Source organism: Hetaerina americana, unplaced genomic scaffold (genome assembly GCF_022747635.1).
Source record: "Hetaerina americana unplaced genomic scaffold, ioHetAmer1.1.p SCAF_1, whole genome shotgun sequence".
In the NCBI taxonomy this organism is placed as follows: Eukaryota; Metazoa; Arthropoda; class Insecta; order Odonata; family Calopterygidae; genus Hetaerina; species Hetaerina americana.
The window spans coordinates 100,766,358-100,791,516 of record NW_027286069.1 but is presented as its reverse complement, the minus strand read 5'-3'; the positions used below and the strand labels follow the sequence as shown (position 1 = coordinate 100,791,516).

General features: G+C 36.9%; 1 protein-coding gene across 1 annotated transcript in view; it reads left to right on the top strand.

The window, feature by feature from the left end:
• The first annotated feature begins 9,842 nt into the window (after positions 1–9,842).
• Gapvd1 (GTPase activating protein and VPS9 domains 1) overlaps positions 9,843–25,159 on the top strand; it is a 62,457-nt gene continuing 47,140 nt past the window's right edge. The window contains exons 1-4 of the mRNA XM_071591580.1: positions 9,843–9,988; positions 10,408–10,542; positions 21,758–21,934; positions 24,544–24,691. Of these exons, the coding sequence (XP_071447681.1) occupies positions 10,438–10,542; positions 21,758–21,934; positions 24,544–24,691 (430 nt within the window). The 5' untranslated portion in view covers positions 9,843–9,988; positions 10,408–10,437. The remainder of the gene's footprint in view (positions 9,989–10,407; positions 10,543–21,757; positions 21,935–24,543; positions 24,692–25,159) is intronic.

Below are 25,159 nucleotides of genomic sequence, written 5' to 3'. Positions count from 1 at the left end.
CTGCACCTAAAACCCCAGCAATGTGATTTACATAATGGCACAAGGAAAAACGTAGGAGGCATAGTGAAAGGAGCTGGTTCAGGATTTCACATTGGGAAAAGGAATTACATGAGCTACAAGCTTAGTCTGAGGTAAGCTATAGCCTAATAAATTAAAAACAGCCTTTTGATTGATTATTGGGTTTTTTTATATATAAGGAAGATTTTTGTAAATGCTTGATAAATTTCTCATTTTATGTACCTGCTCACGAAGAAGTAGCAGTGATTGATGGTGACATGCTCATTTTCCTTTTAAATTCCTGCATTCAAAAAATCTTTTTAATCCAGGCATTTACAATCAGAGCAGATCTTTCAATAAGAAGGAAAGTACTTTATTAACTTTGTGTTAGAAACATAAATTTGGAATGGTGATTCTCTTTGTGCTTTGAGAAATCAATATTCTACCAATGAGAGTCCTGTAAACCAGCTTTTGGTCATTGTAAATAATGTATTGAATATAAGGATTGTGATGATTGTAGAAAAAGTAACTGTGCACTTCCAAATAAAGATTAAATACTTCATACAACCATGGTTTTGAAGCTGTGGATTATCATCAGGTGACATACATGACAAATTTTTCAACTTATATAGCCTGGCTCCAAGAGGGGAGTAAGGGAGAATTTTGATTTATTTAAATTCTTTAGATGGATATATACAATTCACAAGTGAGTTGGAATCAGATGGTGCCTTGAATTTCCTGGATTTGGCTGTGGAAATAATTAATCAAAAGTTCGATCTTTCCATATACAGAAAAAAGTGTTACTCTGACCAAATTATCCACTCCACATCCAAGCATCACCATTCACAAAAACATGCAGCCTTTCATCATGCCACGTTGCAAAGGGTATGCAATATTCCAATGTCACCACACAACAAACAAGGGGAACTCCATATTAAAAAACGAATTGCACTCAACAATGGGTTCAGGGAATAATGATTGAAAACATGTACAACAGAAAATAAACACAGATAGCCCAGAAAGCTATATTTAATGCATCTAAACTTGACAAATGCCGATGGTGAAGAATTCCATTTCTTGGCCACATTTCACTCAGAATACAAAAAATACTCTTCGAGAACAAAATCAAGACAGCGTTTTACAACAGACACACTTTAAAAAACATACTGGTCTCACCCAAAGACAAAATTGACATAATGCAACAAAGCAGGGTTTATAAACTCAACACACGGACTGCATTGCCATCTACGTTGGACAGGCAGGGAGGACATTTGATATTAGGATTAAAGAACATTGTTCAAGCTTCACAAAGAAAGAAAACAGATCCAAATTTGCCAAACATCTCTTGGAAAAGAATCATACCAGTAAATTCACAGCAGACATTCTCCACACAGAAAAGAAAGGACACAGGCTGCATGTTTTGGAAGAGCAGGAAATTTGGCAATCCCTTTAGTCAGACAGATTTGAGGTGGTCAATGAAACAATATACCTATCCCGTTCCCCCTCCTAAAATTCCTAAAAGATTCCAAAATCTTTCTGCACCAACCCCACCCCCACCAAGGCAGTGATGACCATCCAGCCTTTCTTAATTAGGGTCAAACCATTGCGGACAATGCCTCCCCCCTCATTAAAAGAAGAACACAATGAGTTTTTCTGGTATTGTTTCAAAGAACAGTGGAGGGATACATTGTGTTCTTCAGTAAATGAACATGAACTTCCACATATTTGAGCCAAAAACAATCGAATACATACCCCCCCCCTCCCCTAGCTCACTAATAGGTTGCTACACCAGTACTCAACTTACCCCCTCTCCCTTACTCCCCCTACCTTCCTCCCCTATTGGAGCCAGGCATAAGTTGAAAAATTTTTCATGTATGTTACCTGATGATGATCTGCAGCATCAAAACCATGATCCTGGGAAGTATTAAATCTTTATGTGGCAGTGCAAAGTTTCTTTTTTTACCCTCATCATGAAGGAATTCCACAAAGTTAAGCCTGAAACTGTTATGTTTAGCAAGGATTGTGAAACAAAGTATTATTAAAATGTTAGCAGAGGCTGCATCAATGATATTTAAAGACTGACGAGGCAAATGTTTACACATGAGAAGATCAGAGTGAGCTAAAGAAGGGTGCTGTCACATCAGAAATAAAAATAGTAAAAGAAAAAAACAATATAAATAAGTTCCTTTTCACATATTCAACGTGAAGGTTACCTAAACATGAGTCATATTCTTTGAACAAGCATAATTATGATCCACTAAAGGGCACATTTTCAACCATGGCTTAGGTTTGAATATTAAAGGGTGCATTTGGGCTCTTTATACCTCTGCTTGAAGCTAAGCTAGAGGAGCTAGTCCATCATTCCCCACTCGGCCCAGTACCCTCCCACCCACATCCCAACAAAACCAAACACATTATTGTCTCTTAGTCCTGGTGACTACTATGGAAAGGGGATTAAGGATGATTGAAGTGCATAATTTCTCACTCTTTGCGGGTATCTTTTCTCAAAACCAAATATCCACATGCATTTTCCTATGGCCCCTAAATTAACAACTACAATTACATGAATGTACCCCTCAATTCTCAAGTGGCTCAGAGACTTTCCAGGGTATACATCTTTAGCTATGACATTGACACAGCTTGTAGCCCTTAAAGTTTGGAGATCAACTTCTAAATTGATATAAAAGTGGTAGTATCTAATAAAAAAATCCTGGCATTTTTCAATTTTTATAAAAGTGGCTATTGATGCATCATAGAGACATAGAAATGCTTCAGCAGGGAAAAAAATAGCGCAGCCAACAATTGAAAACCATGCTTCATGGTTTCAATTGTTATATACACCATAGCTTAAAGAGATACTGCAGATATGTATGGACCACGGAAGTACCAAAAAATCTTAAAGGAGGAAAAAAAAACATTATGAACCCAGGAGATTTTAATGCAAGAATTAAGGAGGGCTAAATTGGCTGTAGAGCAGATAATAATGGATAGGGTAGGTGAAAAGGGAGGAGATTGACTGGATGGATTCTACACAATATGGACAACACTGGCCAACACGTTTTTGGATATTTCTTTTGAGGAACATCTGGTGTAAGAAGATTCTAGACTGAGTATTCCTTGATTAAATAGAACTTGAAATCAAGTTTCAGCATTGCAAGATCTAGGCAGGTGAGAATAATGGCACACAAGTAGTCCATTTCACTATGCTGGGGTTGCAATTAAATAATGAATCACTATTTTTCCACAAGCTGTTGCTGAGTATATATTATTAGCTTTTACTCTGGTAGTTAAGTTTCTTTGCTTGGCCTATTTTCTTCTTCTTCTGCCAATATTAATTAAAGATAGCTCTTAGCTAATAAATAGTTATGCTAAGAAGATACTCGAATACTAGCATTTGAGTACATATCTTTTTTCCGTACCCTCATATTTCTTTAAAAGTAACTTTAGTAAAAATATTTGGCCAATAGCTCATTGAAAATATTCCACCACCACCGGTATTCTTGCTTCCTATGTTTTGTTCAACTTATTTGAATATTTGCTGCTCCATTTTCATGCTCATTCTGCCTTCTTGGTGGGATAGCCAAATGAGTAGAATATTCATTCAGCTTGCAGCCCAAATTAACAATCTGCGTGACACTTCTGAGGACCCCATATTTACTCCAGCTATGAGTTTTTCAGGTGCCATTTCTCCCTCAGAAATTGCAGGCAGAAGAAAGAAAAGAACTGATTCTTACATGGCAATGTCATGTGGCACAAGGGGGGGGGAGAGGCTACAAAGCCGGAGCACACGTATAGATATCACCAAGAATCATTGACTCTAGACATTAAAATTGAAGGTGAGAGTGACCTAGTCAGACCTTGGAGGATAATTACAATATATCCAATATATCTTTAACCTTCATGACTTTTGTTTTGCATTTTAGAACTTGGTTGACTGCTTCGAGTATTACCCTTATTCAAACATTTACGATATACTTATTTAATAATCTGGTAAATTTTTGTGAATAAATATTTCATCATAATTAATAAATAGTAATGAAACAATCATGACTAATGTAGCTTAAATTAAATCATGATCTTCATAGTTTTCCATTTTTTAATATATGCATCTGCTTAATCTCAAAAAATAAATTCTTGATATCAACTATTCAGGCAAATTCCCTAAATGAATGGCCATCCCTTTCAAAGACCACCAAGATTCTCCCTAAGTATGTTCCATTCTTATATTTACTTCTAATGTTCAATTATTGGAAATTTAAATAGCCATAAAGCAAGAAAGTGTACGTAAAAGAGTTCAAGTTAATCTCTTACAAATAAGAGGTGGATCAGTCCTTAAGACAGTAAACAGTTACATTTTACGTGTACCAGTGGAAACACAATAAAGAGAAAATAATACAAAATGAGATGCTATTAAAATATCAGGAAAAAAATTCAATAAGAAAATGAAGGAGAAGGGAATTATATTAATAAATATCAGGATGGAGAAAAATGAGTGACACCATTGGAGGAAACTCTGTTGATCAATACGAAAAAGATGACCCTGCATTGAGACTAGTATGATATCTCACTATGGATTTACAATGAGACAATACTATAGGAATTGATTTTATTCCCTGTTAATAACTGAAATGAGAACCAAACCCGAATGAGTTCATCTCTGGTATAGATGCAACTGGAAAAATGAAAATCGTCTCCAAGAAGAACTTATTATTTACCTCTATACTACAGAAGAACATGACAGAAAAATGCAAAATATTTAGTTTTACTGCCATGAATAAAAAATGTATGAGATTTATGTACAGAAGGGTGAAACAAAAGGCAGATGATTTTATTGAAGGCCACATGGCATGAGAGAATCAGGGACCAAGTCGAAGACATTTCCAACTGATTATGTAATGATTGAACATTGAGGTTATGATGGTACAAAATGGTGCAGAGAAAATTATTTTTATGAATATTAGGGATTTTCATATAATCTGTAAATTAAATATAAACAAAAACCTTGACTATAATCTCACAATTACCGAGAAACTGGATATTTCATATTTCTGTAGAGATGAAATGCAACTTCCTAATGTTGAAAGCATGTGTAGTAATTCTGAAAGTTGTTGATCTCAAATTATTTGAAAAGGTATGCACCTTATGCCACACTGTATAATATCTTAACTCTGGCCATGCAGGAATTTGTCTCATTCTTCCCTGATATCACTTTTCAAATGTTATTTTCCTAAAATACATATTTTCAACACGTTTCGTTATTGAGGAATTTTTTTTCATTACCTTTACATTATAACTAACTATATTTCCCATCTCATTGCAAATATGTACCTGCCCACAATTCATCATACATAAATCAAAAGTATGGTCAAAGAGATTGCTCTAGAGCTATATTTAACTTAAAAAAGCATTTAATTAACACTTTTGCAGTGGAAAGGAACTCGAATAATTTCAATTTCAAAGGTGACTTTGGTATATGTTTTACAAAGAGCTTCCCTCTTCCATGAGTATCATCTCAAGCCTTTTCCAATCATTCAGACATTCAGGTTTCTGTATTGCGGTTCTCTATGGTGAAATACTAAATTAAATTCAAGATAATTCTCTCAGCCCTATTCATTCTAGTGAGAGTTAAATGTCAGTTTACAAAAATGAAGATCATTTTACCTTCAACAAGATTATAATATTAAAAGTTGCAAATAAAATGTGGCATTTATGCTTTACTTAATGGAACACGCTGACTTGAACAAATACAGTATTTGTAACACATGGACAGAATGGATAATTGGTCCACCCCTGGTAACAAAGGTTAATGGTTTGATTCTAAGGAATGCCATATTTTTATCAAGATTCTTTTCCCTTTTATTCCCATTTACCTTCATCATTTGTTGGAAATCATTTTCGACAGTGTTAATCAAAATCAACAGTTGTATCATTCTCACCCAAGGTGGAGCAAATGCATTCATCTGATAATTCGCATACTCCTGGTAGCATTTAAAGGAGAAAAAAGAGGCTTTCCTAACCTTTCAAAAGCATGGCATGAACTATCACTGCAGAAATTAGGAACTTAAGCAAGTCCACTAAAAGCTTTTCTGAATTCTGCAAAACTTTTACCTATTATTTTGGATGGATCTTCTATTTTTGGCATAGCAAAAGGGGATGAAAGTAAATATACCATGAAAGTAAAGATAACAGGGCTGTCATGGTAGAGAATGTAATACCACTTAAAATTAATTATTTGATACCTAAACCACTGAAATATTTCATTCACTATTAGCTTGGAAACATGCTTCAACTGTTGAAAAAAATAACATATAACCATACTAATACAGAGAAGAATGGGACAGGCATAAACTTAATGCAAACCATGTGGAAAACATAATGTTGAGATATTCTAAGCCAATGGTGGTTACACTCTAAGCTTTGAATTAATAAAAGCAAAGCAGCTCTGCTTCTCAATTATTCCATGAAAGAATTAAATAAATGAACAGAGAAGTTATTCAGCAAGTTGGTAAAAACAGACAATGAAATGATGGAATGACACTCAAAGTGCCTACAAATTGCCAGTAAGTCCCCTAACATAAATGATGTTTACCCTGAAGTGTCTCTTTCAAAAAATAATGAATAGAGTGAGGAAGGCAATGAGAAATGAGATAAAATATGATAAAAAAAGTACCTACATTAATAATAAACTTCTTGAGAGAGCAAAGGATATGGGAAAGAAAAGATGGGTGATGAGAATGTCAAGTAGCCTGCCATTTGAAGCACACAATAACCCAATATTGAGCCAAAGTTGTAATTTTGGCTTTCATTGGTCATAAGCAGCTAAAGTCAGGGCAACTAGAGCCACTAAATTGGCGAGATCTAAAGAAGACATTCAACAAATCATACTTACTCATTAAGGAGAAAATAGGCTCCAATGTTGCTATTGTTTTCATAGATTTTTTATAGCTCACTATAATTATATTGCTTAAATGTATGACCTGGTGACTTTGATGTGCTTTAATTAATATTTTCAATAGATAGCCTACTCTGCTCTTCATTAAATCTACTTTAATTGGCATAAAGGCCTAAGCTTATTGAGTGTGTTCTTTTGCCAAAACATATATACCACATTTTGGCAAAAGAACACACTCAATATGCTTATGCCTTAATGCCAATTAAAACATACCACATCTGGGTCGTGGAAGTCCACGGGTAGAGCATTCAATGACTGACCGGAGGACCCAGGAATTGAACCTGGGCCCTCCGGTCCGGCCTCTCTGGGCACCTGCAGCTCCACCCAAGCTATGTAATTTTTTGGGCCCCACATCTTCCTGGTAAACCATTACCGGCACAGGGAAAGGAGCTTGCCCCCCTACCCTGATGTGTGAATTCCACACACTGCTGGGCTTAGTAATGGGTGAACTCTACCATCACCTACCAAACCTACTTTATGGTTTTTTTTTACAGACTACGTACAATATAAATACATAATACATACTTCATATGCAATGTAAGTGTGCATTAGATTAGCATGTACATAGACTTGTGAATATTCAGGAGTATTTATATAGGCTAGATGATATTGGCCGCAATATGCTGGTCAATGTTGGTTGGTTCCCAAATTGTCTATTTTAATAATAAGAACAAAACAAGCAACTCTATTAGTGTTCAAGTTAACCAAAAGCCAATTCTCCAGGTGGGTAGTGTGAAATTTCTTGGGCTACACCTCGATGCTTCATTGACTTGGGAATCGCATATTAATAATCTGTCTAACAAGCTAAGTGCCAAATGCTTTTTAATTCGATCCTTAGGATCCACGGTATCTCAAGATGTGCTGTTGACTTTGTATTATGGGCAGTTTTATTCCTACTTAACATATGGTATCTTGTTCTGGGTTTTATCACCCCATGCATCCAGAATTTTTTAAATGCAAAAAAGAGCAGTGAGGCTCAACTAATTCCCATTATCTTGCCCCTTGTAAACCGACTTTTAGAAAGCTGGGCCTGTTACCTTTTCCTTGTGTATATATTTTATGTGTTATTGTATACTTACAATAATTTTACCAAATTTTATAAAAACAGTGCTGTACACAGCCACTTCACAAGAAGTTCGAATGACCTTCATATCCCATATGTACGCACTACAAGTTCTTTGTGTGATCCAAACTCAATGGGTTTAAAACTTTACAATGTATTACCCAATTAGTTAAAGGGTATCAATAGTTTTTCCGTTTTTAAATCCAAAATTAAAGCAATGTTACTCAAGGAAATGTATTACAAGGTTGTGGATTTCATTAATGATGGAGGGTAATATTGTTATAGTGTGCTCTGTTCTAGTAATTTGTATATTATTCTACTATCTTCTGACTTGTCCTATATCATGTCCTTGATCGCTGGACCAATAAAATTATTATTATTATTCATTGGTTCATATTCCCAACTCAACACATGTTAGACTGCCAGTCAAAATCTAAATTCACCAATAGTTTTGGCTTACTTGAGATCCAGTAGAAAAGAAGAAATTCAATAAGAGAAGTGGAAGACTGAGAGACTCAACCCAGTGAGAAGAGAATGGAAACACACACTTTTCAAAACTAAACCTCCTATTTCACCTACAGAGAGAGATATGGTCTTTATTATACCAATTTTCTCAACCCCTTGTAAGAGATACTAATCATAAATGTGGGAGAGGAATAAAAAGTGAGTTATATAAGCAACCAGAAAAGAACTTTTAGAGAAGTGTAGAAATATAAAATAACAAGGACTGAATTTTTTTATTGATGAAATTCATCAGTATTAAATAATTTTATTCTCCATTGAACACCTTGGGGGATATTTTTAACCCTATTTTGTAATTTTTCCAAGGGATACAAAAGTACCTCTCCCATCATGTTTTATCAAACCCTGTGCTGGCCCCTACTTAAATTATGTTATTGACTACAGTAGGACATGCAGTTGTTAGCAAGGGGTGAATTCAGGCAAACACAAGAGAAAAGCATTTAGTGTCCCAAATTTGGTTAGTGTATGTTCTAAGTCACGGATTCATTTACCAAATACCTTCCTACTCATAGTCTTGGTAAAATTCCTTGTTATAAAACAATATACTGATTAATGATAGTTCTAACTTGAGAGTCACATTGGATGAAGTGTTTTAGCAAGTATCCATAGGGTTAATTCACAGGATCCCAAAATAAAGCAGGAGATAAACTCAAACCCGACAAATATTTTGTGAGAGTAACTGATACATTTGTTCTGCTTTTAGCGCTACAGCAGCTATACCATTACTTTTTATTCTTATTACTTATTTTCTCACGATTACTAAGGGGGAACAGAATGTAACTAGAAAAAAGGGCGACTATTTTGAATATACAATAGCATTACACGATTATTCTACAGTAGTCATTTCTTTCACAGAAGCGATCATTGTGAGAGAGCTCTTGTCACCGGGAATGTTCAATTTAAAATAAAATATCACAAGAAAAAACTCAATACTAACTTTGTAGAACTGGTCATTTGACGAATCCCACTAACGAAAGTCCACCTAAGGATCCGGTATGTACATTGTAAGCACCTATTTACGGTTGCACAGAAATACGGTACGTCTGTGACTTCACGAAGGTCGAGCGATCAGGAGAACTCTGGAACGGCGACTTTTTAAAAATTTTCTTTTAATTACAAGTATGAACTCCATTGCACGAAAATAAGTCGAACAAGTCGTTTAATAATAATTGTAAATTCATTGAACCAACGTTCGAAAATGGCACCGAAACCCTATCGATTACACTGTTTCCATCGATCAGTAGACTCGAAAGTTAATAATCGAGTTGTATCGTACACAATTGCTATCAGTGTTTTCGATTCGTTGTCAAAATGGCTATAACCTTTCAATGTACTTGATACTCCCATTCCGTCTGCTAAATACGCCTACGTTTACAGTGTGAAGTCTTGCTGGAATTTCGTATTGCAAATAGGCACTATTCATATAGGAACACCACTTTATTCCGCCTTCGTACGTAAGTGAAAATTTTCATTAATGTTTCTTGGCAGTGAAATCACGAACAGGAAACGGACGACGTAATAAGATTTTACACTTATTTCAACATTCGCTTGTAAATGGGTGACAGCTGGGTAGATGCAATGATTCCGATTCCAAATATATGAGCGTGTATTTTTTATGCAAGTTGGTACCCCTGGAATGAATTTTGAAGTTAATCACTGTAAAAAATGTGTTCCATATCCAGGCAAAAAGAAGTGGGCGTGCGCTGGGGTTGTTGATAAGCGTATTCGCCTGATTAACCCCACAAGTGGGCTTAGGCGATGTATGAGATATTCTAAACCCAAAGGGTTTCACTGTGCAGTAATTTCCAACTTCATTCGTAATTATGAAATCTCTCCACTATAATCGTGACTTTTGCCCTTTGTCCAATTTTAGCAAAGTACGAAGATTGAACATATACAAAAAATGGTTTCGTTACAATGGGAGATTGTTGAGCTTGCAGACCACCTACGGAATGAGAAGCTCTTTGTAGCCTCGGAGCAGCAAAACTTAAGAACGCTCAATAAAGAGGTAAGTGCATTATTCATAACGTTCAAGAGGTCGGTTTTGACCTAATGTATTTTTTACCAGAAACATTAGAATAATTTTCCGAGGCTTAATTATTGATTGGCAATATGACATTAAATAAAATTTATTATTTGGAGACCTTGTGAAAGGCATTGCGATAGTATTGATATGTTTTAAGTAGAAAATCCATAATATCCTGGATGTAACATTTTCACTGAAGAAACAAGATAAAAACATTTTGATGGACTGTACCTTCATCCCAAGAATCCTTCAACGTGTTATTAAAAGTTGACAGTTGCTAAATGTCTGGTGTTTGTAGTGTTAACTAACTATTTTAAAAAGTGCCGGTTGTTGTATTTATTAGGGTATCCACCACCTTCATGTATTAGGGTATCATCCAGTCTTCTTCTTAACATATTGAAAATTTATTTAGGCTAAATCTTAAACCTATATCAACATGAGCTTCGCAACTGACTTTTCTTACTTTCATATTTTTGGATTGCTTTCCTAGAGGCATATGCAATTGTGTCAATCCCAAAACTTCATTAATGACTGTTGTTATCACAAGAGGTTGCTTCCTACCATAGTCAAGCTCAAAACACATTGACTAGATAACAAGGCGAAATTACGGAAATCTCAAGCTCTTAAATGACACGAGGAAGTGTCATTTAAGAGCTTGAAAAGAAAAGAAAAAACGTTTTTAAAATCTTTGTGAATTTCTCTTCAAAAACTTTTTTATTGGCTGGCCCAGATTTCCACATGTTATATCATCTTAGGGTTGAAGATAGCATACATTGTTCAAACTTGAGTTAGTCCATAATAGTTTTTAACCCTGGACTTCAAAGTTTTTCTTTTTGCTGAATATGGAGAAATTCTGCGGAGTAAATCCGGAAACAGTTAATCGATGCAAAATTTATGTTAAAATATAGCTTTTTTATTAATGATAATTGTTATTTGTCGTGTGTCAACATTTTAATGACGAATAAAATTTGCGAAAATACAAACTTGTGTAGAAACTTAGCTATTCATAAAATATGCAATGGTCTCTGTACTATAGCATCATTAAGGTACTTACTAATATGGTAATAATTTTCTCAGTGGGAATTTTGAAGTTGCATCTTAGGGTTGTCATACTGCTCGATTCATTTGCAGACTTAAAAAGTTTTATTTTAGAGCCTCTTACCATTCTCTCTGCTTAATTGGCAGTATTTTGTAGATAGATTAAAAATGGTAGCAAGTCAGTTTACCTGCATGTTGAGTAATTTTGTGTGGTACAAGTTTTAAGAAGTGAGTTATTGTTTTCCCAGATTATTACGATTGTCTAAATGCCTGCTTGATTAGTGCAAAAGCTAGAGAGATTCAAATTATGGCCAACAAGGTGTGTGAGATTGTCCTGCTAAAATTATGGGTACTCTTTTTTGTACCTTGAAAATTTTTAGACCTTGAGTATAGGCACCCCAATAAGGGATACTGTGAGTTAAAGATAGAATTCACCAAAATGCTTAGAAATTAGCACATCTTGATTAAGAGTTTGATTTTATGCATTTGAACATAAAGCAGTGTGTTTTATATTTCTTGGCTAAATTACAAGCATATCTCTCCAACTTGAAATATGTAATTAAAGGTAAACACAAAATTTTTTATGTTTAACATGTTTAACAGATTGATTGTTTAGTAGCTATAAACAATTAAATTTTGATTTAGGTAAAAAATATAAAATGTGTGATTTTTCTGCAATTATGTCACAGTTAGCCTCACACCAGATTGCTATTTGCTCATTTTGTCCACCTTCACCAGTTGATTAAGTACAGGTATTCACCAGAGCAGTATTATCAGCATGAAGAGTTACTTGAACACCATTGGCTAATCATTTAGTAATAAAAGATTACCTAATGTAATCAATATATTTTATCCAATTAGTAGCAATGCACTGAACTTCTGAATGCTTGAATTTACCCTATATTTCCTTAATCAACTTGAGGTTTGGTTCAGAGACAGGGGCTTGATAAAATGCTTCCATGATAATGTTGAAGATGACAATTAAATATCCAAGTCAATGAGAATAATTAACTTGGTAGGAAGGAATAGTTATGTATATATTGTATTGGACTCAGACCATAATTGAGTAATAATGAAGTGTAGCCTCTGAGTGAGAAACTAGGGAAGACTGTTAAGAAATGGAATTTGGAAGCATTAACAGGAAAAACAAGGAGGAGTATCAGTAGGCTCTATAGGAAAGGGAAAGGCAGCCATGTGCGAAGACTATGGAACAATAAGTTTTGAGTCCGCGCTCAGCTAAACTGGTTCCCAGGACCCTCCATTAGAGGATTGAGAGCAGGGCAAATGAGTACTTAATGATCAGTTTGGTTTCAGGAAGAGGAGAGTAATGCATGATGCCATAGCAGTAATAAAACACTAATAGAGGGGAATATAGAATCCATTTGGGATATATTTTTCTGTTGCATAGATTTAAAAAAGTAGTTTGATAAATGGAATTAGGAAAAACTATTGAATACATCACTGAAAATAGTTGTAGAACATTGGGATAGGAGACTTCTCTGCAACCTGTATATGTCTCAGATTGCTTAGGTATGAGTGACGAATGTGACAATGTTAGAAAGAGGAGTAAGACAGGGGTGTCCATTATCACCTGTGTTGTTCAACGTTTATGTGGAGGGAATGGTTAAAAGAGGCATTGGAAGAACTGGATATGGGAATGAAAATTGGTGAGGAATTCATAAAATTAGTTATTTATGGTTGATCAAACTTAAGTTTGTCATAGGATGACTAAGTTAAACCTTCAAATAGGAAGAAATAAACTAGGAACTAGTGCACGTGGAACTGTTTATGTATCTTGGAAATGTTTTGGACCAAAATGTTCAAAGTAATTGGGAAATAAGGAGAAGAAATGCTTTAGGCAAAGAAGCATTCGCTTGAAAGAGGGAAGGAAAGAAATTTTTTGACAGGGACATTGAGTAAGGATTTTAAGAAAAGGCTCTTTAAAACTTTGATATGGAGTGTAGTTATGCAGAGTATGTATAATGGGGAAACATGGTCATTGAAGCAGAATCATAAGCATAAGTTGAAGGCTTTTGAAATGTGGTTGTGGAGAAGGTAAAGTGGATAGAAGGAAAACAAACAAGGAAAAGCGAGGCATAGTTGGGTAGGAGAGTGGATATTTGGGAGAAATCCAAAGGAAGCAGGAAAAGTAGATGCAGAGTATTCTGGTAGGCAATTAGATGTTGAACACTGATAGAGAATGTTAGGCAAACAAGGAAAGGGCTGGAGTATGATAGGGATTTTGGATGGAAAGGAGGAGGAAAGAAGTATGCATAGTTGAAGAGGAGCTCATTGCAGCATTGATGTCAGATTATGTTTTGTAAGTAGAGGCAAGGGAATCATTTCTGTACCATTTGGTAGCTTGTGTCCACCCGAAACATACCTTAACTGGTAGATTACCCATAATAATAGTTGCCATCATGGTATGGTTGCAGGGAGTACTTCAAATGTCACAAAATCATGATCATTCCCTGTATCTATATGTATACTGTCATTTTGTACGCCTCCACCAAAACCCCTTCGCTGGTCAGAAATAGGGATGTTCAGCAGCAAGTACAGCACCAGGGATAAGGATAATTTTCATAATGGCCATTACAGAGTAGCAGCACTACAAAAACTCCAGAAGTTTCAGGAAGACTGCTGTTTAATCGATTTCCTGAAGAGTTAAAAGAAATACTCCCCAAGAAAATAAATGCAAATAATGTTGAAAAATTTCTTTTTAAATAATGGTTTTTATAAATGAAAAAGAAACACTTTGTTCCAATCCACCACTTTATTACAGGTACGACTAGTTTCGACGCTACGGCGTCATCCTCAGGTACAAAGTTTAAAGTCACAATCATTGTATATATACCCTCTTCTGGAAAGGGTGGGGGAGTTGTGGGAAGAGGGGGCGGGGAGGGGAGTACGGGGGTAGGTACGAAAGAATGTGGGAGAGGGTAGGAAACACCAGGAAAAGCGTTAGTGAGTGGGGGGGATTGGAAGGTGGGTTAAGAGAGGGGAAAAATTTCATTGGTCGGTATAATTTGAGTCAATGGCTAATGGGGATAAAGGTACGGGTTAGGAGTCAATGGGAGTTAGGGGGAAGGGGTTAGAGGTTCTGTTTTTCTGTTATTGCTAGGGAGGCTTCCAGGAGAGGTGATACGTTTTCAAACAGAATGTCATTGAGTAAAGGATGTTTCTTCATTGTTCTCCGGATCTCCAACTCTTCCTTCTTGTCCATCCTCCTCCCTTTTTCTTCACGATGTAGAATTTTGGGGATGAAATCACTGGTGTGATTTTCCTCCCACAGGTGTTTGGCAAAGTGGGATTGGGCTAGGTTACACTTCTTGTAGCACCTCTTGTGTTCCTCCGCGGACGACGTTTGTGTCCGTCACTGTATTTGATAAAACTTTCTTTGCCACATTGACTGCTTCCATCGCCGGGATGTTGGTAAAGAGGTTCACCACATCAAAAGACACTAAAAAATATTTGGTGGTGGGGGGTTTTATTTTGGAAAGTTGCTCACAAAAAGCCACAGTATTCTTCACTCCATACCTTGGCTGGAAATTAGTCAACTCTCTAAATCTAGAATTCAGCACCGCCGCGAGTTTTCTGGAAGGGGAATTCACACTGGAGATGACCGGTCGGATAGGAATGTTTCCTTTATGCAATTTTGGGAGGCCGAAAAAGTTGGGAGCTCTTGGATTCATAGTAGTTGCTTTGTAAATGTCGCTGGACTTCAGAAAAGTTGGAGTGGAGGAAAGTGATTTTTTCACAATTTCCTGGAATTTTTTAGTGGGGTCCGATGAAAGCTTTACTATTTTGTTATTCTTAATGAAGTCGTAACATCCGTGTAGTCCTCTCTCTTCATCACTACCATTGCGTTCCCCTTGTCCGCCTTTTCAATGATTAAATTGTTCTCTCTCAATCGCTTCTGAATAGAACTAATAACTTTGCGCTCCCCCGACTCGGTTCTCGTTGGGACTTTCAGTAAGCTAGGGAGTTTTTGAGCGATTATAGTTTTCAAACCAATATCCCGTTTCTCCAAAGACACTTCACAGTCTAGTGCCAGATTCTCGACCTCCTTTGCTCCGACTGGAGTACTGGGTACAAACTTGAGTCCTTTTTCCAGTAGGGCTATTTCTTTCGTGTCGAACACTCCGTCCGAAAGGTTGATCACTCTGTCGTGGAAGGTTATGGGAGCGTTCCCCCTTTGAGGTTCCTGATGGGAAACCAATTTTGTCTCTTGCAAGCGCTTAAGTTTATCATTAATGGCTAACCTCTTTTTCCGTGCTATCACACTGCTCTTTTCTCGTACATAGTCGTCTAGTATGGTCCATTCCGTCCAGTGAAGGTCCCGCCACAGTTCCCTTGTGAGTAGGAACCTGTATTCTTCCATGCTGTTCCTTTTTGCGTACCATCCTTGGAGTTCCTTCTTAACCCATATGCGTTGCGCTTCCTGGACTGCTTGACGTCCTCTTGTCGATCTGCTGTTGGTATATATACCCAGTGACCTAGTGACCCTTGCCAAAGTGTGTGTGGAGCAAAACTATTTTAAATTTAATGGTGATTATTTTAGACAAACAGAAGGTTTAGCCATGGGGTCACCTTTGTCACCGCTCCTAGCCGACCTTTTCATGGACGAGTTCGAACAAAAATTGTTTATGAATAGTTCAGTTAACACAAAAAACATTTACTTCTGGGTCCGCTACGTGGATGACATCTTTGCAATATGGACTGGCACTCTAAGACAACTGCACAGTTTTTTGTCGGTTTTAAATTCTCAGTGTAATAATATCAAGTTTACGTGTGAAAAAGAAAATGAAGGAAAACTAAGTTTTCTTGACGTTACAGTCACTAAAAGGGAAAAAGGATTCGAGTTTCAATTATATCGCAAAACCACCACTACAGACCATGTAATTCCTGCTGACTCCCGCCATCATATATCCCAAAAGTTATCCACATTTCACTTCCTACTGAATAGACTACTTAATATTACACTCTCGATAGGAAAATTTAACGAGGAATTGGTGACAATCAAATCTATAGCAACTACAAATGGCTACAGTGAAAAAATGGTGGACAAAATGCTCGGCAAGAAACGCTCCATAAGAGCCCAACGGCTACTTTACAATTCAGGGATAACTATTAAGGGAAAACTTAAGTGGGTAAAATTGCCCTATTATGGTGTCCCGTCCGAAAAAATTAGCAAATTGTTCCCGAAAGACAAATTCAGAATTGCTTTCTATAACAAACAAAATCTAAAAATGTTCATAAATAAAACTAAAGATAAAGTTGAGCCACTGGAAAATAGTGGGATATATGAAATGGTTTGCGGGGATTACAGTGCGAGGTACATCGGACAGAGTGGTCGAGCGGTGCGGACAAGAGCGGAGGAACACAAGAGGTGCTACAAGAAGTGTGACCTAGCCCAATCCCACTTTGCCAAACACCTGTGGGAGGAAAATCACACCAGTGATTTCATCCCCAAAATTCTACATCGTGAAGAAAAAGGGAGGAGGATGGACAAGAAGGAAGAGTTGGAGATCCGGAGAACAATGAAGAAACATCCTTTACTCAATGACATTCTGTTTGAAAACGTATCACCTCTCCTGGAAGCCTCCCTAGCAATAACAGAAAAACAGAACCTCTAACCCCTTCCCCCTAACTCCCATTGACTCCTAACCCGTACCTTTATCCCCATTAGCCATTGACTCAAATTATACCGACCAATGAAATTTTTCCCCTCTCTTAACCCACCTTCCAATCCCCCCCACTCACTAACGCTTTTCCTGGTGTTTCCTACCCTCTCCCACATTCTTTCGTACCTACCCCCGTACTCCCCTCCCCGCCCCCTCTTCCCACAACTCCCCCACCCTTTCCAGAAGAGGGTATATACTACCTTGATCAAAAATTTCCCGGAATTTATTCAGAAAATTAAAAATACAAGTTTATTCATCTAAATCTATATTGTCCCCTTCAAAGTAATCCCCATCGACTGCAACACACTTATGCCAGCGCTTGATCCAATCCTCGAAACATTTTTTATATTCGGTTTTCGGTATGTCCATCAGTGCTTCCTGCGATTTTTCCATTACTTCCTCTCGGCTGCTAAAACGCGTTCCCCGTAATGGTTTTTTAACTCGATTGAACAGAAAGAAGTCACAGGGAGCCAAATCAGGTGAATTCGGTGGCTGTTGGATGGTATTTGTTGCATTTTTCGTCAAAAAATTACGAATAATGATAGCACTGTGCGACGGTGCGTTATCATGGTGCAAAATCCACGAGTTTTCTGCCCACATTTCTGGTCTCTTTCGGCGAATTGCTTCACGCAAACGTCTCATAACGCCCAAATAATACTCTTTGTTTACTGTCTGGCCTTCTGGCAAAAATTCATGATGCACTACACCGTTGTAATCCATGAAAACCGTCAGCATTGCCTTCTTTTTTGACTGAAAACGACGTGGTTTTTTTGGTCTCGGCTCATTGGGTGAACGCCATTCACTTGCCTGATGTCTGGATTGCGTGTCGTACTCATAAACCCACGTCTCGTCTCCAGTAATGATCCTTTTGATGGATGTGGGATCGGATTCAGCCTCGCAAATCATGTCTTTTGCGACGTCAACACGGTCTCTTTTTTGCATGAAATTGAGGTCTTTTGGCACCAACTTTGCTGCTACACGACGGAAACCCAAATCATTAACCACAATGTCTTGGGCGGATCCATAGGCAATGTTCAAGTCCTCCGCTATTTCTCTGATGGTTAATTTGCGGTTATTGACCAACATTTCTTTTACTTTATCAATTTTTTCACCGACTTTCGATGTCGATGGTCTGCCACTGCGTTCATCATCTTCGATTGACTCACGACCACTTCTGAACCGCTCGTGCCACTGGTAAACGACCGTTTTTTTTTAGAGAATCGTTGCCGAAACACTTTTCCAACATTTCCAACGTCCGTGCGCCACTAAATCCGTTTTTTACGCAAAATTTAATACAAGTTCGTTGTTGCAAATTTAAATCCATTTCTGAAATTGTAAAAAATCGCCAACACACACAGAGATAGATGTACTCTTGGCTACGTAACTTTTGCAAATGTCAAGTTATGACACTAAGATTTAAAGGGAATATCAACAACAGATGTACCAATTTAACAAAAAAAACAGAACTCAAATCGGAACGATGGGAGCGCCACACGGTGGTTATTCCGGGAACTTTTTGATCAAGGTAGTATACATTGATTGTGACTTTAAACTTTGTACCTGAGGATGACGCCGTAGCGTCGAAACTAGTCGTACCTGTAATAAAGTGGTGGATTGGAACAAAGTGTTTCTTTTTCATTTATTAAAATGAACTTCCACAAAGTTGAGGCTGAAACTATTGAACTAATGTTTTTTATAGCGTCCAAGTGTACATAGAAAGAGCCAATGTAGGGAATTCTGTTTTTTAAATCTTTAATACTCATATATTTCATGTACATTATTATTCCTATGAATTTGTATGTATATTAATGCACCGATGAATGTAATTGAATCTTAACGAAGCCCATACAATTATCATTACAATTGTTCTATGGCGAATAAATCTATCTATCTATCAATCATCACTGAGTGCTGTAGAAAATCAGCATGGTAGGTATGGGATGAGAATCAATTTAAACAAATCGAAGTTATGAGGTTTTCAAGAAAGAAAAAAATTCAACTTTAACATTAACATACGGTGGCAAAAACTAGCGCAGGTGGAGCAGTTTACCTACCTTGGCAGTGTTTTCAACTAAGTTGGCCCCAGTAGTTGGGGCATTAGCAGCAGAATTCAGTTAGGCAAAGATGTTTACACAAGGAAATGGGATTTGATGACAGAGATGTTAAGAAAAGACTGGTTAAACTTTGATATGGATTGTGGTTTTATATGATTCAGAAACATGGTAATTGGAGCAAGATGATAGGTGTAGATTGGAGGCTTTTGAGACCTTGGTGTGTAGAAGGATTTGTAAAGCTGAAAGGAATGGAAAGGAAAACAAAAAAAAAGTACCAGACATGAGGGTGGAGAGAAGATTGCAGGATGAAATCCAAAAGAGGTAGGAAATGTGGGTACAGAGAATTTTAATCTAAGATGGAATGTTGAAGACTGTGATGGAGAAAAGGACAGTAGGCCGGTTAAGTACAGAATGGAAAAATTAGGCATGGTGGATTGAATTAAGGGAGGCATAAAGTGCAGAAATAAAAGTTTAATCTTGAATAGGGTGTTTGTAGTTAGAAAAAGTTAAAAAATATAGCAATGTTCAGTCTGTTTCTATGCAAAACTAACCTTGAACTTTAATGATCTTGGCTGTTGCAAAATGTCAAAAGAATTGTTAATTGCAACAATAATTTTTTGATTGTCCCAGTTAGTCTGGTTGGTACCAAGCCTTGTGGCTACTGTGAAGGCTGTGGCTTTGGAGTTAACATTAGAGGATGAATTTGTCTCTCTTAATGGGCATGTTTGATATTGATATAAAAATCCATAAACACAGTAATCAACCCGAAGGTTGGTTTAGTAGGCGATGGTAGAGTTCACCCAGTACTAAGCCCTATATGGCGTGTGAAAATTCACACATCAGGGTAGGGGGGCCAGTTCCTTTCCCTGTGCCGGTTATGGTTACCCAGGAAGACCTGGTACCCAAAAAATCACTTTAGCTTGGGTGGAGCTGCAGGTGCCCAGAGTGCCTTGCCTGGGAATCAAACCCGGGACCCTCCGGTCAGCAGTCCAACGCTTTACCCACTGGGCTACCGCGACCCACTGAAATTGATATAAAGGGACCTTAACAGTTCCTTAAAAACTTTGTCTCTATTACTTTGCTATATATATGTAATTAATTGATACAATGTTGAATGGTTGTATAACCAGTTTTTCTGTGGTCATGTGTGCATTCCAACTTGTGTCAATAGAAAACCTAAGCAAAGTAAAAGTGAGGCTCACTAGCCTGAGTACATCCTGTCACATATGCCATTTAAGTTTCTGAACTTTCATTTTTGTATGCCTGTGTTATTTGCAGTTTGTTGAGGAAATTCCTTCTTGAGCTTTGACTATAACAGTTTCATTCAATCTTTCATAGTATATGGTCTTTGAAACAAATGTGAAATACCTGTAAATAATCGATAATTCAAAATAATTTGGAATGAGAATTCAAGTGTGAACTTTTACTGACTATTTAGTTATCTACTTGTAATATATCACAGATAAGTAAATCTCAGCACATAATAAATAATGCTAAACTTTCCAACGGAATAACTTTCATTCTTTTTCATTTTTGGTGAGTACCATATAATGATTTAAAGGAAAGGCTTAATTTTATCCCATTAATATCCATCATTTTGTATACATGAGTTTGTTCTGCATGAAGGGTGTTTTATGGTCTATAGTTCGTTGAGAAATCAACATTTGTAACTTGCTTTATAGGTTCCATTTTATCCCAAGTGAGAACATGTAAATTCAGGATGATTTCTTGTGGCAATCTCAGAACCCATATTGTGCGCTATTAAAAGTTTTTAGCATATCCTACACTTAAATTATTAAGGCAAAACTATGGTTTAAATGAAGTAAGATCTGGTGCTTTCCTGGCGTATCTGCTTAATGAAATTTTCTTGGGTCTCCAGGGGTTCCATGTTGGCCAACGTGGAACCCCTGAAATGAAAATTGAAAAGTTATTTAATATATTGATATCCATTGTGTAATATCACCCCTATTCTTGGGTATGCTTTTCATTGTTCATTGTAATGCATAGGTGCATGTTTTGTGGAAGACTTAAAAATATCACGTGGCTAGCAATGTCTAATTGTTCAGGTCAGATACTAGTGAGTACATTATGAACTGGGACATTTATACAGTATGAGTTGGTCCTAAAACATTTCTCACCTACCTCAGTATCATAATTGAGTAATTTAGCAAATTTTCTGTTGACAGAATGGTGAATACGTTTTAATGCTAGCCATTGCAGACTTTCTGCTTTGCCATACCGTGCATGCATAAAATTAGTGGGCAATTTGCTTTTATGCCTTAAGTGAAAAATGGTATTTGATAAGATATCTATTGTGTGTGAGTGAATTAATTGTCTGCTGAATTATTTAATTCATTAGGCATGTATGTTCAACAAGAATATTTCAGTGTGTGCTGATTATCATTTATTTATAATACATAGGTCTCAACAGCTTCCACACGACTAGCACAACATATTTGGATTCTCAACCAGCAGCGACTGAATTTAAGACGTCTAATCCTGTCACATCCAGATTGCCCACCTTATGTCTGTACAAGGAGAGCAAGAAATTTGGATTCAACACGTTTCATTGATGGGCACAAAGTACTTGGAGTTCAGGTACTTAAGAGGATTTATTCCATGATCATTATATGTAGACCTAATTATATTCCTTTTTTGTTTGTTTCTTATTTATCTTTAATTCATTTCAAGCTAACATCTTGCATAAATATTCTTTGAGTTAAATTTTCATGGTTGTTTGCTTTTAGCAGTGTTTGAATTGCAAAGGATGCAGACTGTTAGACATTTTCTGTTTACAAGTCTGATTCCAATCTAATGTGGTGCAAGCCTAACACGAATGACATTTGAGTTGAAAGAAATTTTTCACATGATGTCACTGAAGTGGCAGTAATTGCATCATGTTTCTAACAAACTTGAAGTATAACCAGTTATAATTGTGTATATTTTGGAAGAAGAGATGCCTAAATATACACTACGCCAAATGAATCTGTGAGACATATTGATCTCCATTTGATGCTTGTAGGAGTGTAAACTTTAATGGCAAAATTTTCTTGAGGGAGAGCACATTTATTCAATGATTCTTTTTGGAACTTGTCAAATATGATTTGGTTTTTTAAAGTATTTTTTGGATGACATTGATTTCCCATTAAATGTTTGGGTAAAAGATCAGGGAAAAATAGAAACTTTCATTTTGAAAATCTGAAATCATCATAGAGGTTATTAGCAAATGTGGCATGCACAATGCCATGCCTTGTATTCAATAGGAACCTCTGCATGCAATTTATCAAGTACCTTACCTTGTGTATGGAGTTTTAACTAATCAGACGGAGAGAATTAGCCATCTATTTCAAGTTCATGTTTTTCACCTGCATTTGTTGCGATAGATGACAATTTGAAGTATATTTCATGTAGCAGTACTTCATTCATAATTTCCAATGTATAGCTGGTTTATTGATTGAAAATTAATTATTTTCAATTTTTCAATAATAAAACTCGTAGAAACTTGCAAGCGAAACATATATTTCCGCAGAGTAAAGCAGTGCTACTTCTTTTACCCATTAATAAGCCATGTGCTGTATACAGCTGGACTCTGACCTGAAGAAGCACAAGTCTGGATTAACCCGGTCCAGATTTCTGAGGGTTTACTCTTTTAAGACTCCAGGGTAGGGGGGCCAGTTTCTTTTCCTCTGAGGGTTATGGTTTCCCAGGAAGATCTGGTACCCAAAAAAGCACACAAAGCTTGGCTAGAGCTGAGGGTGCCCAGAGAGGCTTGCCTGGGAATCGAACCCAGGCCCTCCAGTCAGTAGTCCAATGCTCTACCCTTGGACTACCGTGACCCTTTTATGATGCATACCTAATTCTTTTTTACTTGAAAATTATCGAGATACATTTATTTATTTTTGCTGATTTCAAATGTTGCAAAAATGCAACACAGAATTATCATTATATACATCTGTTGCGTGCATAGCAACTGCCATATTAGGGTACTGCTCCTTTGTGTATAATGCAATAGTTTATTTATTTATTTTGCTTTAGTCCAAAAACAGCACTTTGGCCTTTACACAATGATATAGCAATATTACAATTATATACACCCAAGCCCTAGATGGAGGAAAAACCACCTTGGTGGGAATTGAACCCATGACCTCTGGGTTGGCAGGCAAAGACGTTACCCCGCCACCACCAGGGTCGGCAGACAGTTTTCAGCATTTATCTTATAACACTTGATGATTGTTGCTTTGCTGTTACCTCTTCCTCCTCGGACAAAATTTCCTCCACAATTTTTCCTGTGAAACAATGTAACTCCATAAGCTCGTCAAGAGTCAGCTTTTCCTTGCTCTTGAGGTTAGTGCAAATCGTTGATGTCAACCAATTGTATGTGCTGATAGATCCGCCATGCTGACTCATTCTTGTTTTTGAATGATTTCACTTTTCATTTCTACGGTTATTTATATTCTCTTTTGACTGTCTTTGTGCTGCTCTTTCTTTTGAACATTTTTAAAACTATTGACAAAATATTGCTAAACTGTGCATGAAAAGTCAAAAATAACACATGCCTGAATGCAAGTTTGGACAAATGTGCGATCACTAGGGACACTATGATGCTAGTGAAACCTGTACTAAACACAATCATAAACAGCTGGCACAATCATTCCAGGCATCCCCCCTTCTTTTCACTTGTTATGCGAAATATCGCTTGCTAACCAAATTATTGGTTAGCAAGCGATATTTAATTTTAGGGCGCAGTAGTTAATTCTAGGGCACAATATTTTGCTCATTACGGGAATTACTCGCTATCTGAGTGCTCGTTAATTGAGGTTCCACTGTAGTTAGATAGTTTCGTGCCTTAGCCTTAAACATGGTTATGTTGTCCAAATCTTGATATGGGGTGGAAATTAATTATCGATAATGATAGTTGTATGATTGTGGGCAATGGTTGGCAAAAATAAAGTTAAGCAGTAAATAATTTGAGGAATGATTTGTTCAATGTGTGAGTTTATAATACTAAGGTGCAAGGGAGAAAAAAATGTTGTATTTTACTGAGTATAGTTTACAAGAAATTTGCCTAGAGATAACTGATATTGTCCTGAATGTCCTTTTTTGTAGCTTAAATATTTTCATTGTGGCATGATGCCCCTAGAAAAGTATCCAAAATCTGATGTTTGAAAATTCTGTAATTGAAAATAATATTGTTTCTTCTATTAAAGGAGTGCATCCGCTATGGAGATTTTTTACTTGTGCTGCGCTCATCTCCCAGGCTTCTTGCCGCTTGTCTAACTGCAGCATCACAACCAACTGGTGGTTCAAAGAGTCAGTCATCTAATTCTTCTGTTTCCTCAAACTCTTCTTGTGATGGTAATATTTTTTATTTGATAAAAAATATTGTTTTTAATTAATAACTTTTCTGTTGCTCTTGCTAATTCTTGTTTTGGGTACCACTTCTGTACATCAGTAAAGACAATACCCTTCATGTAATGAATCCAATATGCCTTGGTTAAACTGTTTTGATATTGTGAGCCAGGAATGATAGACCTACCTTTTTTTGAGCCCTGTTGGAGTAGTTTTTATGGGAGGTGGCCATCAGCTAAGGTCATTTGCACCATTAGGGTTGGATAGGAAAGGAAGGGTGGAAACTGGCATCGGCGTTAGCCTACTCTTGTTAAAAGGCACCCAGGGGTCAGCAGTTTGATGTCCCATCCGACAGATGGCGTACTCACTCAAAGTGCTCTCCACATAGCACCTCAAGTAGGGATTGGGATACCACTGAAAAATAATTGTTGCCTCCAGTATTTGAACCTGGGCCCTCTCGGTGGGAAGCCTGTA